The 27,047-nt window shown below is 37.9% G+C and overlaps 1 protein-coding gene across 1 annotated transcript in view; it reads left to right on the top strand.

The window, feature by feature from the left end:
- The window catches only part of syt9b (synaptotagmin IXb), a 76,746-nt gene extending 64,519 nt beyond the window's left edge, over positions 1-12,227 (top strand). The window contains exons 6-8 of the mRNA XM_012867638.3: positions 431-602; positions 690-819; positions 11,332-12,227. Coding sequence (XP_012723092.2) covers positions 431-602; positions 690-819; positions 11,332-11,415 — 386 coding nt within the window. The 3' untranslated portion in view covers positions 11,416-12,227. The remainder of the gene's footprint in view (positions 1-430; positions 603-689; positions 820-11,331) is intronic.
- The last annotated feature ends 14,820 nt before the right edge of the window (positions 12,228-27,047 follow it).

The following is a 27,047-nucleotide window of genomic DNA, read 5'->3' as shown; positions in this document are numbered from 1 at the left end:
TGAAAGCCGTGTGCTTTCAAAGTGACTTTTGAAAGCACATGCAGTGAATTTTTATATAGATATTAAAGTGAAGTAGGCTGGATACTTGTACAGTACAAACCACACTTTTTAGGTTTTCATTTTCCAAACATTTTGAAATCCATATATTATGTTCATTTATTTGCCTTCCCCTCACAGGTCTTCACTTCTTTGTGTTGATTGATCACACTGCAGGTTGTGACTATAATGTGACAAAACATAAAAGGATTCAGGTGATATGAATACTTTGCAAGGAACTATTCATAGCATTGATTAAATTACTTAAAAAAAAACAATATTAATAGTAACCTATCAGTCAGTACTCTTTTTTTAAGTAATAGAGATAAATGCCTACACTGTAAAACCCCTTCATCTAAAATATAGTATTATGTTTTATGTAATCTCTTTCCAGATCCATATGTGAAAGTGTCCTTGATGTGTGAAGGAAGGAGGCTAAAGAAAAGAAAGACTTCAACCAAGCGTAATACACTGAATCCGGTGTACAATGAAGCCATTGTGTTTGATGTTCCTCCCGAGAATATCGACCAAATCAGCCTGCTTATTGCAGTCATGGATTATGATCGGTTTGTACATTTAGAGCTCTCTTTCAGTCACATTCACTAAAAACAAAACTGTGAAATCTCACTGTGTTTTTCCTTCCTATCCCACAGGGTTGGACACAATGAAGTGATTGGAGTGTGCAGGGTTGGTAATGAAGCTGAAACCCTGGGGCGAGACCACTGGAATGAGATGCTATCGTATCCCAGAAAACCTATTGCACACTGGCACCCTCTCATCGAGGTAGGACCTTCTCAGGCCTTTGATGCAAAAACATCTTTAGATGCTCTAAAATGACTTTTCTGTACCAAAAATGATCACGAAGTTTAGACTACAACTACAGCATAGCCCTGTTTGTGCATCATGGCAATAGTAAAATGGCAGTTTATTGACACTAACATAAATGTTTTGGCAAGCATTCTAATCAGTACTAAACAGAAGGATTTTGTCATTAATAAACTGAAAGATAGATAACACTACTACTGTAGAAAAAAAAGGTTCAAAAAGACTTGACTTTCTCTTTAAAATGTTATAATATGTATGGCTAATTTTACTCCTGTTCCCCATATTCTGCCTCTTGCGTTTCCAAAACCTTTTTTTCTCCACTCTGTGTTCTTTGACGTCACAAAATCCTCAGTGAGTAATTAAAACTTTACGGTGTTAAACCTAGCTGTGCACCAAGTACATAATCTCCCTCAAATGTTCCCGCTATGACAACAATTTTTAGAGTCCAGTATTTTAAACCTTTTCGTTTCGTTTGAGCTTTAACTTGTATGAATTTTTATAATTTAACATTGTTTTTAGCATGACCAATGGTCTTCAAATCTCATTGATTTTATGTCAAGCAGCCTGTAGCCTCTGATTGATGTCATGGTATTGATACATAAAAGCCTGATTGAGTAAGAATCCCTGCTTACAGTAATCATCTACACCTATTTGAGGTATTAATCATTATTGGACATGACCAATTGCAGATGGCAATCCATGTTTTATGTTAAGGGATTTATTTTGTTGATGAATTCAGACATTTTACTCAGGATGATACAAGAGGAAATCATTGCATTGATTAAAAGAAGCATTCATTGTCAGTGCCATAAAGTGACAATTCCATTTCCACGACTGAAAAATTCATGTATTGAAGCACTAACAGTGAGATATTGTCTCAACTGAGTAATTATTCTGCGTTAGTAATAATCACAAATGTTATAAAACTGATTTTCCATTAATAATAATATTAATATCATCCATATTGTAATGATTTTATTAACATTGTGAATTGATAGCAGAGGCATTTCATTACAGAAGTCAATTTGATGTATAATTTCTGAATTAACACATTCATTATTCGCTGATTGTGTATTTTCCATTTTGATTAAGAGTTAAACAAAAACCCAAATAGGATAAAAATCGAGTCCATAGCAAGCAAACTGCATAACCCTCATGTATACTTTATTTATTTATTTTTTTGCTGTATTTGCCACAACTGGGGCTCTGTTTTTTGAGAGAGAGAGAGAGAGAGAGAGAGAGAGAGAGAGAGAGAGAGAGAGAGAGAGAGAGAGAGAGAGAGAGAGAGAGAGAGAGAGAGAGAGAGAGAGAGAGAGATACATTCACAGAGCCGTTTCTATTTCTGACTTCCCAGCCCACACTCATTAAAAAAAACAGGGCATGCTAAAACAGATGCTGGACTGATTCATGTAAATTCATGTTGAATTGTCAAAGCTTAATATATTGGTATTCAGCTGAAGGGGTCAGAAGCTAAAACACCCCAAAACGGATCGCTGTCCTAGTGAATGTGATGCTCTCCATCAGGCAGCATCATCTCTGAAATTCTTCTTACTAAAGAATTTAAAGCCTTAGCTCAGATCCATTAAAGGCTCCCTGGTATGTTCGACTTGCTGCGCTACAATGTGCCTCGCTATTATGACAACTTATGGGTCATTTGGCCTTGTTTAACAAAGTCTCTTGATGCAAACCCTCTCCGGGCATCATTAGCTGGTCTTTTATTCATCCACAGCAGGTCTGCTCATTATGAGAAAGGTGAGGGACTCATGGAATGTTATTCTTCTCCTAATGAACTTTCAAATTGTATTCACAACAATCATGGCATCGTTTTCTGAAAAAATGACAGATTTAATGATTATAACCTGTTTACACCGTTCCACCATCTAGATGTCTGACGGGTCATGTGTCTGCTGCAAAATGATGCTAAGGCCCAGCAATCATGTCTTTGAAAAATGCAAGCCCTAACAGCTTCATGCAGTTGGAACATTTATAATTACTGTGTGCATTTAAAATATTTAAAACATTTACTTAAGAAGCATTTCTAACATTACTATTTGAAATCCAGTTTGCGAGAATGAAAGTTTTAAAGTTGCATTACTTTTTGATCCATGGGACACAGATATATGAACACTATAACACCAAAGACCAACTACGGTATTTTCCTGGGGAAAGTTGAGCTTGTTTTCCATTAAAAGAGCAGCAAAGTGCTGGGAAGCAGTTCCCATTAACCATCAGCCCATTTTGCAACAACGCATTTTGCAGTAAAAACCCAACAACTGACCAGAAAGATTTAGACGCTTCATTCATTGCATGTGCCTGGCATCCACATGCACATGTTGGCAATAACTTTTACAAAGTCAAGATTTACAAAGCTCATGGGTAAATTCACAAAGATTTATGCAGATGCTAAATGTGTGGAAAGTCAGTGTTCATGTCTCAGTATATTTCTAAAACTACAAACATAAGACCTGAAATAAATCTATGAAGCAAATGCTTCCTCTTTGGGCTGACATAGTGTGCCTTGATTTAAATGAGGTGTAATGCATGCATTTACAGTAGGGCAGAGGTGAGCAATTCTGATCCTTAAGGGACAGTACATTTGAAATGTGTATCGATGTACACCTAAATGAAATGGGTCACTAAACTCCTCAGTTGAAGGTAGAGTGGACAATTTATTTCCGGAAATGTAAGTAAGAAACACCAAAGTCCCTTTTTGAATAACTGCATATGCACAAGACCATCTAACCTGCTCTTCTGCTCCTCAGGGGGATCACATAAAAAAAAAATCTCCCCAAAAACAACCTTATTTCTTTCTTCTGAGGCCTTTCTCTCCTTCTCATAAACTTGAAAACAGGTTGCTTTTTGTGACTTTCAGCCATTTTCAAAGTACAATGAGAGCAGCGGAGCTAAAATGAACGGCTGAAACCGAAGCTAACTGGATACATAAACACTAGAAGTGCGCGTGCGCAGCCAGCAAGAGTAAACTAACAAGGAGCGTGCAGGCACACTGGTGTTACGTGAGCGCGTCACAATAATTGGCATGTGGGACAACTAATAGATAAGGTCATACCCTGGGAACTCGAAGCCAAAAAAAAAACGTCCACTATACCTTATCACCAAAAAGTGCTCAGAGAAAAACCATCTCAGAAAAGAAAAACCTTCCCATTAGGATTGGAATTGCCCAGTCCTGATTTACAGCAAAGTCTACAACTATTTCTGTGCCAGTGGTACTAAATTCTGAGATACCAAAGCTGTTTGGGTCACACAGGTCGTGTTAAAAAATGCCATCTAACTGAAAGCTGCTGGTAATTTTGCCATAAAAACAAAATCCAGCTGCAGTGCTGGTGACCTGACAAACAAATAAAAAAAACACTAAATAAAATAATTTTTAATTCTTAATACATTTAAGCCAGATAAATACATTTTTAAATCTTATACATATGGTCTTTTACAATCTGCAGAAGTGCATTAAAACCTCCATTTCATGGTGCTCTTTCATTTTCATGGAGAGCCCGAATCTGAATCTTTGTGTGGATATATTTTGTCTCACTCTCACTGAAGCATGGAAAACTGTAACCTAATTAAAAAATAGTTCAAAATTGCCTAAGTTTGATGCACTTGATAGGTGGGTGTTCGTCTGCATGTAGCGTGTTAAATCATGTGAATGTAATAAATACACACAGTACAAAACCAAAGCAGCAGAAGGAGCAGAAAATTAGACAAATTGTGCTTCTAAATAAAGCCTGCTTTATAGTTTTGGTACCTTTGTGTTAATTTGACAAATAGATATTTGGGAAAGAATGTGACAGAGTCAATATTTCAGCCAGAGTCACTATCGCTTTGTGGACCAACCATTGCACAAATGTTGCTTTTTTTGTCCAGTGCAGATCAACGTTGGTCAGTTGTTTAAAACGTTAATGTGAGAAAACTGTAAACGATCAATAATTAGTAATAATTGTCTTGAAAATAATCAGTTAGATTCTGAGCATTTTTTTGCATATATGCATGTTACTACTGTCGACTTATTGCCATCTACAATCATCCATGGTAAAAGGTATTTCAGCATGTTTTACAATTTCTGCATTTGTTTTGAGGATTTTCTTCTAGAGCCCAAAACTTTACAATATAAGTGTCCAAACATTTGCCTCCTGGGACAAAATGATATAGTTTAAAAAATACATGTTATGAAGCCAAGTTTAATGGATGCTTTTGCTGAAGTCTGTTTTTTAATGACTCATTAAATGTGTTTAGTCCTTTTTACAATGAAACAGCAATAAACATGGTACATAGCGGGCAATTTGTACGTGTAGTACCAAGTCAGCAAATATTCTTTTTATTTTAAGAAGATTTAAAATGCCTGCATCTTCGTTAAAGGCCCACATTCACTGAAAAATGTCATCCTTTAAATGAGAGAAAAAAATTGTGTCTACATCAACCGTCTGTGCTGGTAGATTAAATCTGTACTATTGTTGAACTTTCGTCATTCTCTCATCAGTTTTAGGGCAATTGGTCACCAATCACCACTTTGGCCCACACAGGCTTTACATATCAGAAACAGTGACTAGAACATCTTTCATATACACCCTGTGACTAACAGTTCAGACTGATCAACCTCAAGTCAGACTCAGTACAAAAATTAGCTATTTTTTTGCTTTACAAACAACAGGGTGCCTGTTTGTATTATTTTTTAAACCCCTTACAACATTGTTTAAGATTCCCTTACCCCCGGACTCTAAATATCCACCCACTTCCCCTGATTAACACATCAGTGTTTAGTGAGCGTTGTTTCATTCAGGATGAGGCATTAGCTGTCACTCTGTTTACCCACAGATTTGATTTGAGTGGTGAATGGATGATCTGGATATTTTTTCAAGCTCTGCGAGCAGAAAGGTTCTCTTTCTGTTCGACACATACATACAGTGCCTTGCCAAAGTATTTATAGTCCTTGAATATTTACATTTTGTCACATTACTGACACAGAATTCAGTGCATTTCATGGTGTATAATATTGTGAGAAAGTGGCAGATAAAAGGATTCATGGTTTCTTCATGTTAGTTTTTAAGCGTGCATCTGTAATGCCCCCCCCACCCCCCTGTCAATACCAACACCACGTTTCACTGCTATCACAGCTACGGTTATTTTAGGGTACGTCTCTCCCAGCTTTGTACATATAAAGCATGAACTCTTTGCTCTTCCTTTCGTACAAAATATGGAAACTCCCCCATAGACTGGAAAGGGAAAATCTCTAAATATCTTTTGCTCTGTCTTAACGAAATTTCTCAATTAGATGGAGGTGAATATCTGCCCCATTTTAAGTCATTGGCACATTCTAAGAGGTTTTCTTAGAGGATTATACTGCATTTTGCTCCATTCACCTTCCCATCAACTTCAACGAGCTTCCCTGTTCCTGCTGGAACATGCATCCTGCACAGGCTGGGATGGTCAGTTTTCTGTCCCACATGAATCTATGCTTTTTGCAAATTAGGTGACTTTGAAAGAAACTGACTTGCACTGGATCTTATTTCGGGGTTGTACAGGAAAGAAGGTTGAATACAGATGACATGCAGTACTGTTCCAATTTTTGTTTGAAAAAAGTTTAGATATATCTACAACATTTTCCTTCCACTTCACAATCGTGTTCTACCTGGTTTTGGTTGATTACATAAAATCCCCTAAAAGGTATTGAAGTTTGCTGTGGCAAAATCAAAGAAAATGCAAGGTACAAATGCTTTTGCAAGGCACTCTGATGTGTATATATACCATTGCCTATGTTATATGTAGTGCATTGCATAAAATCACATACACCTTCAAACTCATACATACTGTGTGTCTGTTAGGCCATTAACAGCAGCTTTGAACTCCTCTCTGGGAACATTATTAATTCATCAGCTTGATCTTTTCAGCCACTTGTGTAAACACATGCACCCACCAAAAGCATTACCAAGAAAACCGCAGAATCCCCCTGAGTAAATTCAACCGGTCCTGATTCTACTGGGTGAAGAATATACAGACAGCAGAGAAGCTCAGTTTCGTTCACTTTTTGTCACATGAATGAGTGGCTGAATCACAAGGAGGTTCACTGCAGGGACTCGGTGCTCAAAGAGAAGTTGGTGTGTTCACAGGCCAACTTTGAGCTTCATTCTCTGGCTTTGTGGTCTCGGGGGGCTCGCTCAGGTTGGAATCCATTACCAGGGTGCGCAGCCTTTTCCTCGGCAGGTTAAATTCAGATCAGACGGGACCAGATCAAAATCCTAAAACAATTCTGAAGAGCAGCTTTCATGGCTTAGAACTTTTTCATGTTTTTATTTTCTTGTGAAATGGATGAGGTCAGCATGGAGCATTAAATGATCTTTAGAAAAGTTTCAGACTTTATGTTTATGTAGTCAATAAACACAAAAGATATTCAGCTTCTAAGGATGAACCTTAGAGTGAAGATGCACTGAAGGAAAACCAGAGTAAACCTTTATACTGTGTCTGTTCAAAGCAGCAAGCTCTAAATGCTACAGCCTCTGCTGGTTGCTGATGAGAAAGTGGCTAATATATGTTTTTCAGGGTCAGGTTTATTCCGAGCACCGGGTTGTGGCTGGAAATTATATTTATGAAAACAGAGACAGAAACCAAAACATTAGTTCAAATGACAGTTACAGGCTAAGTAAAACTAAAAGGATTTACAGTCAGATGATAATTAGCTTTGCATGAAAAAAATGTTGTGTATGTAAATAGAGTCAGTTCTTCAAGTTGTTGCAAAAATCATAATGATGATATGAAGGCATCATTAGGCTTTGTTTTCTTTGGAAGTGGGACTTCTACTCCCTTTGTCCTAATTGCTCACAAATATGGAAACATTTTATTTTCATACGTGAATCTCTGTAGTGCCAAACACAGGCCAAATTGGTGCCTATTAACATAAATGTCTACTAGATAAACTACCATTATGCTACCCCAGGAATATTTATTGGAGCCTTTGTTATCTTAAAATCTAGGAACACCTCTAAGAGTCTTCAAAGACCTTCAAAAAGTCTTCAAAAACTAGTTTTGTAAACCACAAAGTGTAAGAAGGTGGACAGTGCTTTCTTGATTATATGCTGCCAGTGAGTACCTCATTGAGCAAGTTGTCACTACAAACCACAAACCACAGCTATTAGTTCTCTCCCACAAGTGTCATGATGCAGCCTGAAGGCTGCACTCTAAACACTTCCTGGCTCCTTCTTCTTCTTCTTCTCTTTTTTTAATGGCGGTTGGCAAACAACTTATAGGTGCATTACTGCCACCTTCCAGAATGGAGTATGGATCAGACAATCTATTATATTCTCTCTAAAACACCCGTTCTTCTTAGAAAACTAAAAATACTCCCAAAAACTACATCCCCAGATGACCTCTGAAACATTTCCTGGCTCCTTCTCCAGTGCAGCCCTAATTAGGAACACCTGTCAGGCTGCGATTATCAGGGACTCGCTCCACCTGCTCATCCTGCTGTATTTACACACCTTAGTCTGTTCCTGGTTCCCGCCTGCAAGTTCCTGCATCCTACAACCTCGTATGGTAAACTGACTCTGGCTTTCATCATCCACTTCCTGCTGTTGCAATAAACCCTCGAAACCAGCTCTGTGTGTGTGTGTGCTGTGTCCGGGTTCATCCAAGACAGATCATCACAATAAAGGGCCTTGTTAGACCCAAAGAATCCTTCTTTGTCCATATTATATAAATCAACGCTAAATTTTAGTTGTTTTTTTTACCAGTACAGTGCCCTATCTTTTATTGTTTGCAAAGGACTGGTACTCCACGACAGCACTTTTTCATGTTCTATATGTATCATATAGACAGATAGGGAAAACGTGTATGGCTGGCAAGTTTGTCCCCTTTTGGCTTCTAAAATCAGAAATAGCAACACAACATGGCATCACCCACTGGGTGCACTGACACGTATTTATAAACTACTAATTCTAAATTATGAGAATGCTTTCATTTTTGATGTGAGGTTATTAGACTTTGCCAGAATATGTATTTATATAGGAAATACTAGATTTTTCTAGTTAAAAGCCTTGTCCATATTATATAAATCAACGCTAAATTTTAGTTTTTTTTTTTTACCAGTACAGTGCCCTATCTTTTATTGTTTGCAAAGGACTGGTACTCCACGACAGCACTTTTTCATGTTCTATATGTATCATATAGACAGATAGGGAAAACGTGTATGGCTGGCAAGTTTGTCCCCTTTTGGCTTCTAAAATCAGAAATAGCAACACAACATGGCATCACCCAGTGGGTGCACTGACACCTATGTTATTTATAAACTACTAATTCTAAATTATGAGAACGCTTTCATTTTTGATGTGAGGTTATTAGACTTTGCCAGAATATGTATTTATAAAGGAAATACTAGATTTTTCTAGCTAAAAGCCCCCCTTTCTGGGGAAAACCTGGTCTGGTCCGGAGAGACAGCATCCATCCCCCTTTGGATGGTGCAGCTGTTGTTTCTAGGAATTTGGACTGATTTATTAGTTTTCCAAAATGCTGACAACCCAGGGTTCACACTGAGCCTGGTTCTGATTCTGCAGGAGGTTTTCCTCTCTGTTGAAGGGGAGTTTTCCTCTCAACTGTCACTTCATACTGGGTCAGCATGAGGCATTTTTGCAAAGCCATCAAAAATGCAGACGACTGTCCACTGTTGCTCTATGATTGAATTTGAATTTGTTCAGTGCCTTGAGATGACATGTTGTGAATTGGTGTTAAATAAATAAAATTGAATTAAATGGAAAGACCCACCTGCGATAGACTGGCGACCTGTCAAGGGTGGACCCCGCCTCTTGCCCATTGACAGCTGGAGATAAGCACCAGCACCCCTCGTGACCCCACAAGGGTTAGACATGTTAGAAAATGGATGGATGGATGGATGGGTGAATGGATGAAAGAACTGATAGAAGAGAACGATCAGGTTTTTAAGAAAATTACTGTTTATCAATTAAACATTAGTTGATCAATAAGATCAGTCAACTTTAGATAAACTCATTAACTGATAACTTGTATCCCTAATTTGTATCACTGTCAAATTTAGATTCAAAGTAAACTTTACATTTTATCTAGGTGTATCCTCTGACTGGAATTAACATTAAGGTTAAGGAGTGACCCAGCCAACATACTGCTAGAGATTCTGTGGAGGGAGCTAAAGATTAGGGTGATGGAAAAGGGGACCTTCCTGGTAAATTAACATAGCGTTCATCACCAAAGATAAGTTGTCAAAATGGCAGTGCAAACATGCAAAATTAGAAAATCAAGAATGAACTTATTGGTCAAATTACAATAATTCAAAATCTAAAATATCTGCCATGCATTTGAATAATTTTGGGCTTAAATTATTCTAATGATTTTCATTAGAAGGATGTCCTTATCATGACACAGAAAATAATTATATTACCAAAATAAATTAAATGATAAACAATATTAGCCAACTGTATTGTATGTCTTAGAGGCCAAGCTCTGTTGATGGCTCCCTACATTACTCTGCTATACTAAGTAGCAGATGTGGGTAGTAACTTGTTGCATTTACTCAGTTATATTTACTTGAGTAACTTTTTGAATATGTACTTTTAGGAGTAGTTTTACTGCACTGTACTTTTTACTTTTACTTGAGTCATATTATTTCTCAAGTATTGCTACTTGAGTAAAATTTCTACCTACTCTACCTACTGCGAGTAACTTTATGAATAAATAATATACAGTACTTGTTTAACCAAAATGCACCATAGAGGCAAACCTAAAGTTTATGTTAAAGTGAGACTTTTTATTTGTACACAAGCTTTGTTATTTTCTGTCTTCTGAGCTCATTGAGCCATTTGGAGGTCAAACGAACGTACAGTAAACAGTAAATTTTGTCATTGAAAATACTTACCGTATATACATTAACTGTTGTAAGTGTTGCTTTCAAGTTTTAATTCTGCCTGAATTTATTTTGCAATTATGTTATTCTTTAATGTTTTCCTTTTTGTCTTTAAATTACCAGAATTTGCACATAACCTTAAATTTTTGTCTGTCCAATTACACAAGTTTTAATTATTAAAACGATCAGCTGTTATGATTAGTTACTCAGTACTTGAGTAGCCTTCTAACTGAATTCTTTTTTTACTTACTTAAGTAATTTCTTGGCTGACTACTTTGTACCTGCGTACAACAATTATTAAAGTAGTTCTGATCTTACTTGAGTTCAATTTTTGGCTACTCTACCCACCTCTGCTAAATAGACGTTTAGTTTGCTTATGCAGTGGGCCGACTCTTTGTTCAAGCAAATGTGTAAGATATGGGGAGTCTGCTCTTTAGTATAAACAATAGCATGAAAGCCTAAGTGTCTTATTAAAATATGGAGGAAGCCTTTTTACATTCTAACATACTCACCCAAGTGATCTGAATGCATTTTTGTCATATCACTTCAAAAGTTTCACATCCTTCAAAGATCTGTTTTTCTTTCTTGCACTCCAGTGGGTCGGACAAGGAGCGACAGTGATTGGAAGCCAAGGAGGATCCACCAACTCCCTGAAGACACCACCGCCACCGTCACCATGACCACATGCACAAGCACAAAAAGATCCAATGTCACAGGATGGAAAATGTGGGACTAGTGATCAGATGATAATCCTGATAATCCAGACATTACGGCGTGACTAACAGTAGCATCATCAGCGGTAGGCCGGTACTAAAACTGATTTATTAGGTTGAAGTAAGTTTTAATGTGCTAAAACTACTGAAAAGGCTTATCCCACTCCTCTACATCCTTTGTGTCATCACAAACCGAGAACCACTTAACATTCCAACTGAACCACCACAATGCTCTTATTTGTCTTACCAATCTGTTACTGATAGTATTAACAAGATAAAGTTAATTAATGAATCTAGTGTTTTGTTTTTCTTCCTTTTCCTTAGCTTATTGATGTTTGTTGACTAAAATAATTTCTTTTTAGGCAAATGTGTTTGCGCTTCAACTGTTGATTTGTGTGAGTGGCTGGGTATTTCAGACAAACTGTCTGCTTTATTTTAAAAAAAAGTTAGAATTTAATAAGAGTTGTTTAGATAACTGAAGTTTTGTATTTCTTTATCCTTCTTTATCTGTTGTGAGACGTTGTCAAAGTTTAACATGCCCTGTATGTTATTTGTACTACAATGGCTGAAATGAACAAAGGGGATTTTACTGCAAACTTTGCTTTTACCTCAGTAAAAGGAAGACCTTCCTGCAGAGCAATTCTTATGAAGATGTTTTGCTAAAAGACTGAGCAAATTGGCAGAGACAAATAGTAGTGTTTTATTTTGTGCATGTTAAATTGTCTTTCTTTGTTAACAGGATGTTGTCAAAATAAAGCAAATAAAATTTTTAAAGTTGTCCTCAGTTGTTCCTCTGGAGCAAAGTCCATAGTCATCTTACTTGATCTTTTTGTGTCAAAAATAAGAACCTGTTTACACTGGTTCTATATCCCCCCACAGTCTGCAGGAGCTTTAAGACTAATGTCTCTGAATTGTGGCATATGAGGAAAAAGCTCACTTCAGTGCGAAGAACACCACTGCTGACATTTTTGTACTTACCTAACCGTTTCTGTCTGCTGTATTCCAAGCCCAGTCAAATTAATTCATAAAGCAGTTCCAAAAACTGAGTTTGTCCAAACTCCCTATAAGATCAATGGAAGAGATAAATGAATGACATAAAACTTTTAGAAAACAGAACAGAGACAAAAAAAAGAGTCAAAGACAGGAAGTGACAGCGCCTGTCTAATATTTCAAAATTTGGGAGCTAAAACTGAAAAAGCCCAATCTCCCCCAGGTTTCCTCATAGCAAGGCAAGGCAAGGCAAATTTATTTGTATAGCACATTGCAGTACAGAGACAATGCAAAATGCTTTCCATGATTAAAATACAGGGGAAAAACAGAATAAAAGCAAGTAGGAATAAAACGTAGAAACAAAATAGAACATGGAAAAATAGAAACTAAAAGCAAATATTACCTAGTATTTGGAACAACTGAAGGCAGCTGGTCAGTGGATCTTAGGGCCCTGTGAGGGAATATAAGGAGTAAATCAGAGGTACTGATCACAATGCAACTGCTATTAGTACATCTATACCAGGATGTTCCCTTAAAATTTACCTTCATGCACCTTCATCATCAGTTTTTACCTTACTGTGGAGAAGCGCAGTCAGTTTGTCAGCTGTACAAAGTGCTGCATATTGCTCACTGTGCCATTTTGCTTTATTTTAACCTAGTCATGTGCCAACATTTTTGCAAAAATAATGCAGACATAATTATGCATAAAGTGTTCAAAATTGTTAATCTTTCACCTCAAGCAGGTTTTATGACTTGCATGAAGGTTATGGTTATACACTTTTAATACGATTCCCCTTCCTTCCCATTTTCCTTCTCTTCTAAATACAACAAAAGGGCTTCTGTGTTATATTTTAGATAGATTCTGCTTCTAAATTCCAGCCAGAAAATAATAATAATAAAAAAATCCATCTCACTAATTCCCCACACTCTGCTCTACCAACAGTCTTAAAGTGACAGTATCATTATAAATACAAGTGCCATATCCGGCATTTAGCACATGGAAAAAATGCTTTTTCCATGGGGCTAAATTTTTGTGCCTAAAAAGATTCTTAGTTATACTGGATCAAGAGCTCATTCTTAGTGTCCTTGTTTTAGACACAGAACACACAAACACTGAAATCAAACTCAACCCTTTAGTCAACCAACTTTTTACCTAAACTGCAAGTTTTTAAAAAGCAAAAAAGAACAGGTGCTCTCTGAGCTCTCTGAAGGGGGCGGAACTTAGTTCCTGGGTCTGTGTTTGTGATTGGTTGGGCGGATGTAATGACTGTAGTATTAACCTACACGGCTAGAATGTAAAAGGAATGAAAACGTAACTTTTTATTGACCCTTTTTTGTATCATCAATATACAGTATGTCTATCGATCGATATATATTGTTATTGAATTATTGTCCAGCCCTAAAACATATATAAGTATATTTAAAATATTTTATTTCCCTTCTTGTACTGTACACTGCCCAAAAAAATTCTAAAAAAACAACAAAAAAAACACTTATCTGAGCATGATATCATGTCACTTAAACTTCTAGAATCTGGTCAGCGACATAGTAGAACGGGTTGTTAATCAGTGTCCCCTGTCGCTCATTTAGGAGGGGAAAAAAACGAGACCTAGGAGCATTATTTGGATGAGAGATGGTGCTTTCATGGTCTTCATCTTTAATCTGGAATTTGAATCCAAGGAAGGCTGAGTTTCCAGTACATGTTTCCATGGTGACTGACCCAGGTAAGAAGTGAACCGGCTTTGTGATGCTGAAAATCCCAAACTGACCTCGTTAAATCACTAATCCTGCTTTGTAGTTCAGGGCCCAGAAAGGAAGTAGACACCTCTTTGAAATACGTGAGCTCACCAAAAAATGTATGCACAATTTTCATTACCAAAAAACTATTTCCTTTTTACTATGAGCTAGAACAACAACTGTCTGTTATTTGTGCAATTATACCACATTACTTCTTACAGTGCACAATTTTACTGTGGTAAAATCTGGAGAATCACTAAAAAGTCAATACATCATTTGCAGAGCAGGTCAGCAAACCTGAGAAAAAAAAGAAAAATAAAGACTGAATGCTCATGTTGCTGCATGACGAGAGCATTTCAGTGACTTTAAATAGAAAGGTCACCCTGAGAGAGTTGGAACCTATAAAAACAACTTTTTGTGAGACAATGTAAAGTATGAAAAAGAATACAGGAAAAAGTACAAAAAGAAATCACACATGCATTTTTCTATTTGTATTTTTATTTTTCATGTGAATCATCTTTTTAGTCCATAGAAATGATTTGTGCTCAAAGACATAAATGGGTTTGCTCTTCAGTTTGCTGAGGTGACACTTTGGAGTTTGACCTGTAATAGCGCTTTCATTGTCTGCTATGTGGGGCTTGTGAAATGGCCTTGACGAAAAAACTGCAGCAAAATGAAATCACAGTTTACGACAATAAATGAGCCCTTTAAGAAATTTTCCCATGTTGTTCTTTGGAGAAATACTACTTTTTAGACAGAAAATAATGGCAGCAATTACATTTTATATATGCACTGCTCAAAAAATAAAGGGAACACAAAAATAACACACTGAATGAATGAAATATTTGTATAAAATACTTTGTTCTTTACATAGTTGAATGTGCTGATAACAAAATCACACAAAAATGATCAATGGAAATCAAAATTATTAACCCACTGAGGTCTGGATTTGGAGCCACACTCAAAATTAAAGTGGAAAAACACACTACAGGTGGATACAACTTTGATGTAATGTCCTTAAGTCAAAATGAGGCTCAGTAGCGTGTGTGGCCTCCACGTGCCTGTATGACCTCCTTACAACGCCTGGGCATGCTCCTGATGAGGTGGCGGATGGTCTCCTAAAGGAATCTCCTCCCAGGACATCCCTCAGGTGATGGGGCGGGCCGGTCCATAGCATCAATACCTTCATGTTGCCGGAACTGCTGAAACACTCCAGCTACATGAGGTCTACCATGTCTACATTAGGAGGAACCCAGGGCCAACCGCACCAGCATATGGTCTAACAATGGGTCTGAGGATCTCCTCTCTGTACCTAATGGCAGTCAGACTACCTCTGGCAAGCACATAGAGGGCTGTGCCCCCCCCCCAAAGAAATGCCTCCCCACACCATTACTGACTCACATACGTTTGAGCAAACATGCACATTTGTGGCCTGCTGGAGGTCCTTCTGCAGGGCTCTGGCAGTGCTCCTCCTGTTCCTCCTTGCACAGAGGTGGAGGTAGCGGTCCTGCTGCAGGGTTTTTGCCCTCCTATGGCCTCCACGTCTCCTGATGTACTGTTCTGTCTCCTGGTAGCCCCTCCATGCTCCGGACACTACGTTGACAGACACAGAAAACCTTCTTGCCACAGCTGGCATTGATGCACCATTCTGGATGAGCAGCACTACCTGAGCCACTTGTATGGGTTGTAGACTCTGCCTCCTGCTACCACTGGAGTGAAATCACCGTCAACATTCAAAAGTGACCAAAACATCAACCAGAAAGCATAGGACCTGAGAAGTGATCTGTGGTGTCACCACCTGCAGAACCACACCTTCATTGTCTGCTAATTGCCTCTAATTTCCACCTCTTGTCTATTCCATTTGCACAACAGCAGGTGAAAGTGATTGTCAATCAGTGTTGCTTCTTAAGTGGACAGTTTGATTTCACAGAAGTGTGACTGACTTAGTGTTACATTGTGTTGTTTATGTGTTCCCTTTATCTTTTTGAGCATATATATATATATATATATATATATATATATATATATATATATATATATATATCAAATGAATGTTCATTTTCTTCCACATAATGCAGACATGCCAACTGTCTTAAGATTCTTACCTTTTTAAAGTTATAACACAACTTTTGACCCAATGAAAGGTTATGGGACAGGAGCTAGGAGCTATTGTTAAGGGTATTCAGACATAGCCTAAATGCACTTTTTAAATCATTCAACTCAACAGCGGACAGCAGAAATTATTTAACTCTTAAGCACCGTCAGGATGAGTATGATGTCCACCTAATTTATCCCTCTGAATTATTTATAAAAGGAATTTTGAGAAGCTGCAAAGTACCATCAGGAAACTTGTCTGTTGCTCAGTTGGTATTTTGTGCTGTTAGTCTGTGGTTGTTTAATATGGATGCTATGAGTGCTCAGAGCAGAATGAGTTTTATTAAAAGATACAGAGATAATTCTGATATGACATAAGCAACCCAAATGAATTGGAAGTTTTATTCAAAAGTTGTTTAAGTGTCAGCAATAAAGGCTTGAGACATAGTGAGGCAGGTAAACACTGGAGATGAAGGAGCTGTAGAGACTGACCGTGGGTTGTTTGTTACTCTCAAAGGGAGAACTAGGAAAGAACTAACAAGTTTTCTAAGCCATGAAATGCCACATACTCACACTTCGCCTCTAACCGAGTAGAGCAGGTTGTTTACCAAGCAAAGAACAGCCGTCTGCTTATAATTCCAGCAGGTTAATGAGAAGATCCCCATCAGGGGCTAGAACAACGCCCAACAACAAAGATATTCTGATACAGAGAGACATCACACTTACACAAACACACACACACACTGGGATAATGACAAAATCTTTCAAAAAGTTTTCTGATGTTGAGGGTTCACTTCAAATCAATTTTATTTATATAGCGCCAATTCACAACATATGCCATCTCAAGGCACTTTACAAAGTGAATTCAATCAAATCATGGAGAGAAATTGGTCAAAAGTTATCTAAGGAAACCCAGCAGATTGTCAGGGTCGAGGATTGTGTTGTTTTGTGTTCTTCCAGGTGTTCACCAGAGGGTGGAGCAGCTGTCAGGTACTGGATTCCCCCACGCACCTGTTCATCAGTATCATCAGCTACACTACTCAGGCTCTATATTCTGTTCTGCTTTCTAACCCGCTTTCCATGTTTTGACGTCTCCTGATAGACTCACCTGGCTCCTCACCTGCAGTTTGCTGACAATAACCCTCCTAATCTCCAGTTCCACGATCGGCAACTCAAACTCTCCTGGTAAAGGCCTACCGGCCCTCTGACCCCACCTAAGTTCTCCAGCTCACACTCTAGACTTGGCCCGCTCCTCCCCAGGGATGTTATCTTCACTAAGAGTAAGCCTGCTCAGATTAATCCATGTCAGCTTGCTTGTTACTGTTACTCCTCCACTCCTTCTCATCCTGGAATCTCTGCAGGGTGGATGTGACCTGGTGTTGTATCAGAGCTGTAATGGCTCCTCTTCCTCTTTCTCACTGGGCCTCTTTGCTCAAAGCAAGAGAAGAAGTTTTTCAGAGTGTTCGGGAGAGTCCTGTTTGTGGTGCTGGTGTCACTTAAACTGTCCTTGTGACCGACCAGAGATGCTAATCCTGAAGCAGTATTGTGCAGTGCACAAACACACGGGCAGTTTTGCTTTTCGTTCAAACTTAAAATCTGTTTGAAGCTGATTCCTGGGGGTTCTGTTTTTCTATTTGTGGCTTCAGACATCAAAACTGCCAAATATTCCAATATAAATAGTTTAAAACCCACAAATAGAGTTGACTTTGTGTCCACAGAGGATCTAGAAAAGAAGTCCGTTATTTAAAAATTACACAGTAAAACCCATCATAAAAAAAAAAAATATTTGTAGGAAATTATAAATTGAGGTGACTACATTTCAACTAATTGGAATTGTTGGCACCTTCTTTTCAGAACGTCACACCCTGGAGGTTCAGGGTAATACTACGTCCCTATCTGGGCCATTTCCTGGTGTAAATTTGTGCACAGATAATTTGTTTTTACTCTGGTAAATGGAGTGTTAAATGGAGAGTAAAGAAGGGCCTCAGAGAGCCACCCAGGTTCCTGGAAAAGGCTCATGAAATTAAAATGTGTAGATCGTGCTTTGATCACAGGCTGCAGTAAAAAAAGATACAATTTAAAATGGGTTTTCTGCTTAACTATCAGTTGTGTACAGACATACCACTGGCTTATCCCTTTGGTTCAGGGGTATTTTTTTGGTAAGAATTAATTGACCCAACAAAAATAGAGCGATAAGGGAGCTGGTCAAAACCAGAGGATGGAGAACTAAGACCTCCATTATAATTAACGATGCCTGAGATGTTTATAAAATGTTTCACATACTTCATTAAGACAAATTGACTTATAGCACTAAAAGGCCGTGTTTGGCTTCCCTTTTGTTGTAAGAGCTTTTGAATTAGGCAATGATTCTTAGGCCTGCATTTTCTCACAAATTGTCGTTACTGAACTCAATGGAACAACCAAGAGGAAAAAAATAATCCCCTCTTATGAACAAAAGTGTAACTCCGTGATGAAGCGTATGCTATTTTACTGGTATTTTGTTGAAACCTGTTCTCACATAAAATGGGTCATTTTGAAAACATTGCAAATTGTATAAAAAAAAGCAGAGCATACAGGAATGTTGAGACCCTTATCATTAACTGTTCTGGTTGAGCTTTGGTTTGTTGTTCATTCTGCTTATGCAGACATGTAGGTGTTCCACAAGGGCTCAATTTGAATCCTCTCCCACACACGGATGCTCTGAGCCGATCATCTCCCGGTTCCTATTTCAATAAATAACATCTTCATTTCCTAAGAGACGTGTGTAGTTCGAGTCGACCATTTACTAACATGAGGAATATGATTCTATGCATGATTATAAATAACATTTGATCAAAACTTGGATTTATGTAACATACTGGATATAATTTTATGAGACAAAGGACCACTTGTGTTTGTGCATGCATACAGCTAAAAATCACATGGTCTGTTTGCTTGTTTAATAAAGGGTTAAGAGCTTTCATTGGCCAACCAAACATCAAAACCTAGAGTTAATTTATGTTGTGAATGGGAACATTGGGATAGCACAACATTTTGTGTTCAACATGTTCATTAGAAAGTAGTGGAGGAAATCCTGGTTTGGTAAAATTCTCGTGCAGAAGTCAAGTTGACAGCTACACTGAATATGGACGGCAATTTCTGACGCCTAAAAAAAACCCTTAAACCTTAAATATTTTGTAGCAACTCTACCAATTTCATGTTTAACCCTGTTACTTTAGCAGATGTCATTTTTTGTACACGCAAAATATGTTTTTTTTTTGTATCTTGCAAGCTTTGCTCAAACATATTCAAATCCAATTAACTGTTACACCACCAAAACATCCAAATCAGAGTTGTGTGTTTGTCTCAATTAGAAATGCCTCACAAAGACAGATTTGTTGCTTAAAATGATGCAACTGTTAGAAGGACATCTCAGTTTAGGCTTGGTTACAACAAGTATTTTCTGTGTGCATTTATGAAATACACAACCAGGTCAAAAGGTATCAGATTCTCTAAGATCTGTTTGTGTTGGAGTAAATTATTTACTGTCTTCTGAAAGCTGGTGGTAAATTTGATACAGACAAAAATAGGGATGAAGCAAACAACCTCAAAGCTGGCTTTACCAGCTTATTTAGTTATTCTGCCTTGAAATGATATTTTGAATTGATGCTATTTAAATATACTGAAATTAATCTCATAAAAGGTACAATAAATTATCCTCCTGTGGAGAGTGCCTGTTTTTGCTGCAAATGATAACATATTTTTTTATAGATTGCATAGAAAATAAATTGCAGAGAAAAATATTTATTTGTATGAGAAAAACTACATTGTTCTTAGATTTAAGTGTGTGTGTGTGTGTGTGTGTACATAGTTGCCTGTCCTGTGATGGCTTGGTGACCTGGCCAGGGTGTACCCGCCTCTCACCCAGTGATTGTTGGAGAAAGTCCCCCGTGACCCTGCACACATAAGTGGGTATAGACAAAAGATGAGTGGGTGGGTGGATGGATGGTGAAAAACTCAGTCAATTTAGGCTTTAGTGTAAAACTTTCACCAGCAGAAAAAAAAAATCATACAATCACTGAATGTAAAGTTAATGAAAAGATGCAACAGATATGAAAGAAAACATGTATTTATTCAAAGCAAAACAAGCATGCAAACTAATAATTATTTGTATTTTTGTTAAACTAAACCTAAATTAGGCCGATGCACACAAATTTTAAAATCTGTTGCTCAACGTGTACAACATCTAAATCACTCCTTACAAGTTGTACAACAGCCCAGCTGTTAGCAGAAGGGGTAGAGTGATGTAGTGTTGTCAGGGCAACAAATTCAACCAATCAAAGTGAGAGCTCCAGGTTGGCCTGGTTTTTTCATTCAGCCTTCTGTATAGTACACAAAGCCGAGGTAAGTTAATCATCTGTTTTTGGTCATTTCTTCTAAAGAGCGGAGAAGATGGAGAGTCACAGGGATGCCCTTGATTTTTAAAAAGTTGTCATTTGTTGGAGAAATGTATTTCTGCACTGAAAAGCGACAAGGTAAGTCATGCATTTTAAGCACGTAGCGTACTTGAAATTAGATCGATTACTGGATACACCTGCAGTGCTGTGGTGCCGTCTATGGCTCTGTTTACACGACGGAATCAGAAAGTTTGAGTTTTTACTGTTCATCCACACACGACAAGGTTTAACTGTTGCTTTAGGTGACTTTCAGCTATAGCTGTGGGTATATATTCAGAAGAGTTTGCAGGCAACAAACATGGAATTTCAAGGATCACAGCGCTACTACTGGTGCTGCATGGAAATTACACCGCTTAAGTACTGTGCGTAAACAGGGCCTATGACTGCAAATGTACCTATACTTTTGTGAGTTTTAAGGGAGTTTAAGTAAATTAAATCTAAACTGACACTTGTAAGGCTAATTAAGTGTATCTGTCTTCTACACAATGAAAGGTTAGGATAGATATAGCTGAATTTATTCACATTTTATTGTCAAAACAAAGTGATGAATACAGTACTTTCTAATGTTGTGATTAGCATTCACGAGCAAGTTGAATGACTGCTGTTTACATCAGCTCCAGTGATCAACCCAGTCAGCTACTTATATGCTTTAATAAACAGAAAAGCAAAAACTGATAATCCATCATCATTGCTGTACATTCGAAAGTTATTATCAGAACTGATCAATAATACTTGGGGCCTCCTGCTGGTAAGGTGCATGTGGCAAAGCTCCTGGCTGGTGGAAGTACCGCAGCCAGAATTCATACAGACATGGGGGACAGAGAATGGTACAATCAAAGACATTCAAAGATTTTTACGTATTGATCATGATGACAGCTATTCTGAAAAGTGCTTCATTGTAGGATCCAGCACCCATAGAAAGCTGATGGGCTTTCGTAAGGAAACATAATGCACAGTACTGGATGAACCTCTTTCAAAAACTGAAGGATCCCGATTACTTTGCTGGTGACTTCTTGCAAAGCCCAGTGTCTTCAGAGAGGACCATTCACATGTGATGAGACTGTGTTCGAACTATCATGCCTTCTGATGGCAGAAAACCTTCTTTATGCACCATCCACACTAGATGAAGCAATTGAGTTATACTTATTTTAAGAGACTGTGAGACTTGTGATATTTGCTTGTAAAAAATTAGAAAAGTTTGTGGAGCAAATGACCTTGTGAGCCTGTCCAGAATAACCCTGTCACTTTCCCATACAGTCAAAAATAGGAAGCTGCAGACCCCACAACCAATAAAGGACATGCGGTCAAAGAAATACAGATGGAGGGGAAAAAAGAAACAGACCCCTGTTTTCTTCGACTCCCATGTACCTATAGGTTTCATCATGATGTACATAACTTTGAGAATTTTGCTGCTAGGTGTTTATATTTTGTGGGATTCTTGTTGTGTATGACAGCAAATATATGCTGGTACATATATTAGAACAGTAACAAGATATTTAAATTCACATTTACCTTGTAATCTATCATACAGGACACAAAATATTTAAATTACATATGTTCTATAAACAAACACCGTGCACTGCTCCTCATATTAAATATATACATTCAACAGCAAGACTCTCATAGTTCTCTATAACTGAACACTGAGACCCAACTTAGTAACGGTTAGTTAGTTGAAAAATAAAGTGCCTATGCTTATGTTAAACATGCCAGTTTTTAATGAACAATCTAAAAATCCATTACAAAACAAAGTGTTATTTTTTGTGATCAAACGGACTCATTTTTTCCTTACAAACACAACAGTATTACGCAATGTTACATCAACTCGCAAAAGAACATACATCAAAAGTACCTTTAACAAGTGCTCTGAAATATTCTTTGGAAAGGAAGTTCTCTACCTCCATAAGATGAACTAACTAGAACATGATGTGCTTGTATTTAAAAGGGGGATACAGGGATCTCAAAATTGAACATGAGAAAGTCCTTTCACATACAACTGACAAAAGTCTTTGTTATAAATCAGGGAACTATTGTGCTCAATGCATTTATATATTTTACAATCAACCTAGAAGAATAAAAAAGAAAAACAATGCTCTGTGGAAAGAAAATTAAAATAAGTGTAGTTTAACAAATATGCTTCAAAATGTTAAACTTAAAGAAATGTCATATCAACAGCAATAATTTGACATTGTGAAAACTTCTCTTTCACAATGTTGGAGTAATATTTCGAACCAGTATTTTTGCTCTAAATCTTTTTTGTCAGCAAAAAGAAAAGCTGATTCTATTGTGGCTCACTGCCATATGTGCCCGACAAAATCCCTTTATTTTTCTGATTCAAATGGTAAGCTTTCTTCTGAAATATGTTACAAAGTGGTATAACCTGCACCAAAACAGTTTAGATTTTCTAGAACAAATTGCACCTTTTTCCATGAAAAGATTCTAACAGGAACTTTATCTGCAATCATATGCAATGTCCATGACATAACAGCTGTTGCTGCTCGATATATTATTGAACTCTATACGCAGCTCTGGGAAAGACAAGTATGCCCAAGGTCGCTCCAGGACTGAACCGCGTGTATGTGCAACTGGTCGTTGTACTACTTCATTTAAAGATGTGACGAGAACTTGAATTTTGTTAACACAAAGTACATCTGAGCCAGTGGTAAATCACAGAAACCGACATACTGCTGTAAGTACCTTATACTCTGGCTTTCAGCTTGTGTTGTTGGACTTGCATCCAGTAACTTCAGAACCGTTATTGCTGTGGGTTTCATGTTTTCATATATTTCTTGAATCTTCTGTTGGCTTTTAAAGGCATGTGCAAATGTTGTTCTTGCCACCTCTGACATTTTATATTTTTACTGTTAACTGACTAGCTTATGGGCACTATTTAAAAGCATAGCTTTCAAGTTTTCTCTTTTTGGGATACTTTTTGTTTCCATAGGATCTAATGGATCAAACAGATCCTCATGTTCTTCACCAAGAAGATCCTCTAGCAAAGATGCCTCTCTTCTGAACAGATGTACAAGAGAAGTGACTCAAATAGAATGTCAGGTGAGTGCTTCCCAAAAACTAAAGCCACTGTAAAAGTCGTTGCATGGCGGACGGGGAAATGTCCATGGTCCTGAAAACCTTTCACAAGGATTCTTCCAACTGATTTCCATTCTTCCTCCTGCCAATGAGTGAGACATCTTAAAAAACACGGTGCAGAAAGCAGAATACGCATCTCTGGAGACCCCATCTGCATCTGCTCCAGTTTCATCAATCATAATACATTTCAAAGAGCAGGTGAGCAAGCTGGGATCTTTGAACTGTGTTATTAGTTCATCCATTAGCTTTATCCTATGAAGTTTAATGTTGACATTAACAATATCAAACCCTGACAGCTCTTTGTTGCTGTGAGCTTCACTGGATGAAGGACTCCCACTAGGTCTGTGTAGCCTGGGGGGGGGGGGGGGGGGGGGGGGGCTGCTCTCTGACAGTGGAAGTAGCTTGCACAGTGTCAGTTGTAACCCAATGATTGTTTGGATTTGCCAAGTTAAGGGTATATGGTGGATTACTAGGAATCTCAGCGTTTTCTTCATCACTTGACCAAGCAGACAACACAGAAGCTGGGAGCAAAATAGCAGATGCCAGCTCCTCAGCGGGAGTAAATGTAGATGGTGCATGGTTGCGGTTTGTGACAGACAGGTTGACTGGATTCACTACATTTGGGGATGTTGATGGCAGAATTAAACTCACAGATGCCCCTTTATCACTTGATAAAATGGGTGTCATCGAGTTGCCATGCCAGAGGTTACCCAGTGTAACGGCCTATCATAACCTCAGAGGAGTTAGATGTCTGAGAGAAATCATTGTCATCTTCAAGTTTATCGTTCTCCACATTTTCATCTGGAATATTGATGATTTCTGTGGTTATTGATTCTTTCCTTTGTGCAAAGATGAAATCTTAGCATTCCCATTTTGAGCAAGGAATAATGTTTTCCCACTGTCATGTCTTCTTCTAAAATTTTATCTTTCTGAAAACCTGAAATATCAAAAAGTGCAATCCTCCAGTTTCCCTTTTTAGGTCTCCCGTTCGGAAAGAATAGTTCCTTTGCAACACTTAAAAAATCTGTTTTTTGTTTTTTTTGCTTCCTTTGGCAAATTCACTCTCCCTGTTCCTTCTTCATTTTTCCTGCACAGCTGCTTTCTTTCATGAATCCATCCTAACTCAACCCATCTTGTCTTTCTCACAGCCAGTTTGTTATTCATTAAATATGATTTTGGGTGTTTATGCATTGCATCAGCTTCTTCTTGTCTATCTTCCTCTGAACCTTTGTAAATTCTCATCTTTCTTTTGAGTTTTTGAAGCAATGTCTGTCGCTGCACATCTCTCTCACCCTTTCCTTGGTACTCAGAGCAAAATCTCTGGGTGGCAATTTTGTCACCATAGGTGGTAATGTAGGTGGCCAAGCTCTCATCATACATGCTTGCTGTAGCTGAAATGTCAATCTACAAGCACAATGAAATTATAGTTATATCAAAGAGAGAAAAAAACAACTCAAATAGAGTGTTTTAAACTAATCTTTATTAATCTTACGGCAGAATGTATGACTAAATACATGACATGTTTTAAAAAAAAAACAAAAAAGTCAAGCTGCTTATCCTTTTCACTATATAATTTTGTCAGCAAATTTCCTTAAAATTCATAAAGGTATAGGTACATTTCCAGTCATAGGCCCTGTATACACGGACACAGCACTTAATCTGTGTAATTCCCATGCCGCACCACTAGTAGTGCTGTGATCATTGAAAATCCATGTTAAAATCCCCAGAAGAAGAAATCAATGGTGGCTAATGGAGAACTGTTTTGACTGCAAACTCTTCTGAATATACCCACAGCTATAGATGAAAGTTAAGCAACAGTTAAACCTTGTCGTGTGTGAATGGACAGTACATACACATCGTAAACTTTCTGTTTTCATCGTGTAAACAAAGCCACAGACGGTACCATAGCATTGCAGGTGTATGTAGTTGTTAACTATGATAGCTGTTTCAAGTTAGTATCATGTTTGAACGAGATACATATCTCGTTAAAATGAGAACATTATCACATTTTAACAAGATACTGCTCCTAAATTAATTTTTCTCATCTAGCAGTAAAACACTTCCGTACAGGATAACTGAAAAGCGACAGCATTAATATTAAGAACCAATATGAACAGAGTGGGACAAACCAAAATACGCCTGAAGGAAAAGAAAAGGATACGTCAGCTTTCTATACAAACGTGCTATATCAGATACGTGGATTTATCAAGTTTTCTCAAATTTTCTCTAAGTTTTGTCTAAAGCATTCTATTAATTCCTCACTCCCGTCATGGCTGAGGCAAAATATATCATATAAAGCTGTAAATTGTAACTCCATGACTGAAAACAGCCACCCTCAAGAGGCGATTCCCTCTTCCAGGCATTCCTAGGCCGGTCAAAACGGGCGAAGCTATACCGAGCGGGGAGGAGCCGAGTTGGGCGAGCCAAAACAAGTAGGGTCGGTGGAACTGCACCAAATTATTATACTGCTGATAGTAGCAGTTAAGTCAACTAGTCCGTGAGACCGTCCTCTATTCTACAAAATGAGACTGCTCTGACTGCTATATTTTGGCAAGATACACATTCAGTACTCTGAAAAGTAACTAAAATTTTCCTTTGAAAACATGGAAGAAGCTACTAATTATGAACGAACAAACATAGCCTGCCCTGACGACGAGCTAAATACAGGAGGATAGGAAGATGATGCTCCATTTTTACGTTCTCGTCTAGATGGAGATTGTTATCCCACAGAGTCTGTGGGGTTTTTTCTCTCAGAAAACCAGGATAAAAAGGGGCTTGGAGGTGGTACTCGGATTATCCCACCAGTGAGAAAATGTGAAGCAGGAGTGAGTTGAAAGAGCTGCAAACGAGGTCACTTAGTGTGCAAGTACTTCATCCCCCAGTGGGACTCTGAGCATCAGCTGCGATGCACACAAACATGTGTACGCACACACTGATTCACATACTGTAATTGCTCAGGCATGCTAATGGTACCACTATCGAGATCTATTTTCTTCTTCCTGTCAGTGAGCAATGAGTTACTGACTTGTTTGTGATCTCTGTGGGAAAAAAAGGCCAAACGGCGTCTTATGTTCAAAAGGAACCGGCACCAAACAGAAACACGGAAGCTTCAAACATCTGCAGTCAAAAAAGATAACAGACATTCTCCTGCCACTTTTATGTTGCAGGAACCTAATAGTGTTTTTTACATTATTTTATGCATTTAAAGGTCAACTTTCATCATTATCTGATAAAAGAAAAAACATAATGTAT

The sequence above is a fragment of the Fundulus heteroclitus genome, chromosome 2, assembly GCF_011125445.2.
Source record: "Fundulus heteroclitus isolate FHET01 chromosome 2, MU-UCD_Fhet_4.1, whole genome shotgun sequence".
NCBI classification, from domain to species: Eukaryota; Metazoa; Chordata; class Actinopteri; order Cyprinodontiformes; family Fundulidae; genus Fundulus; species Fundulus heteroclitus.
Note: the sequence above shows the minus strand (reverse complement) of the source record. Positions and strands in the feature narration are given on the sequence as shown.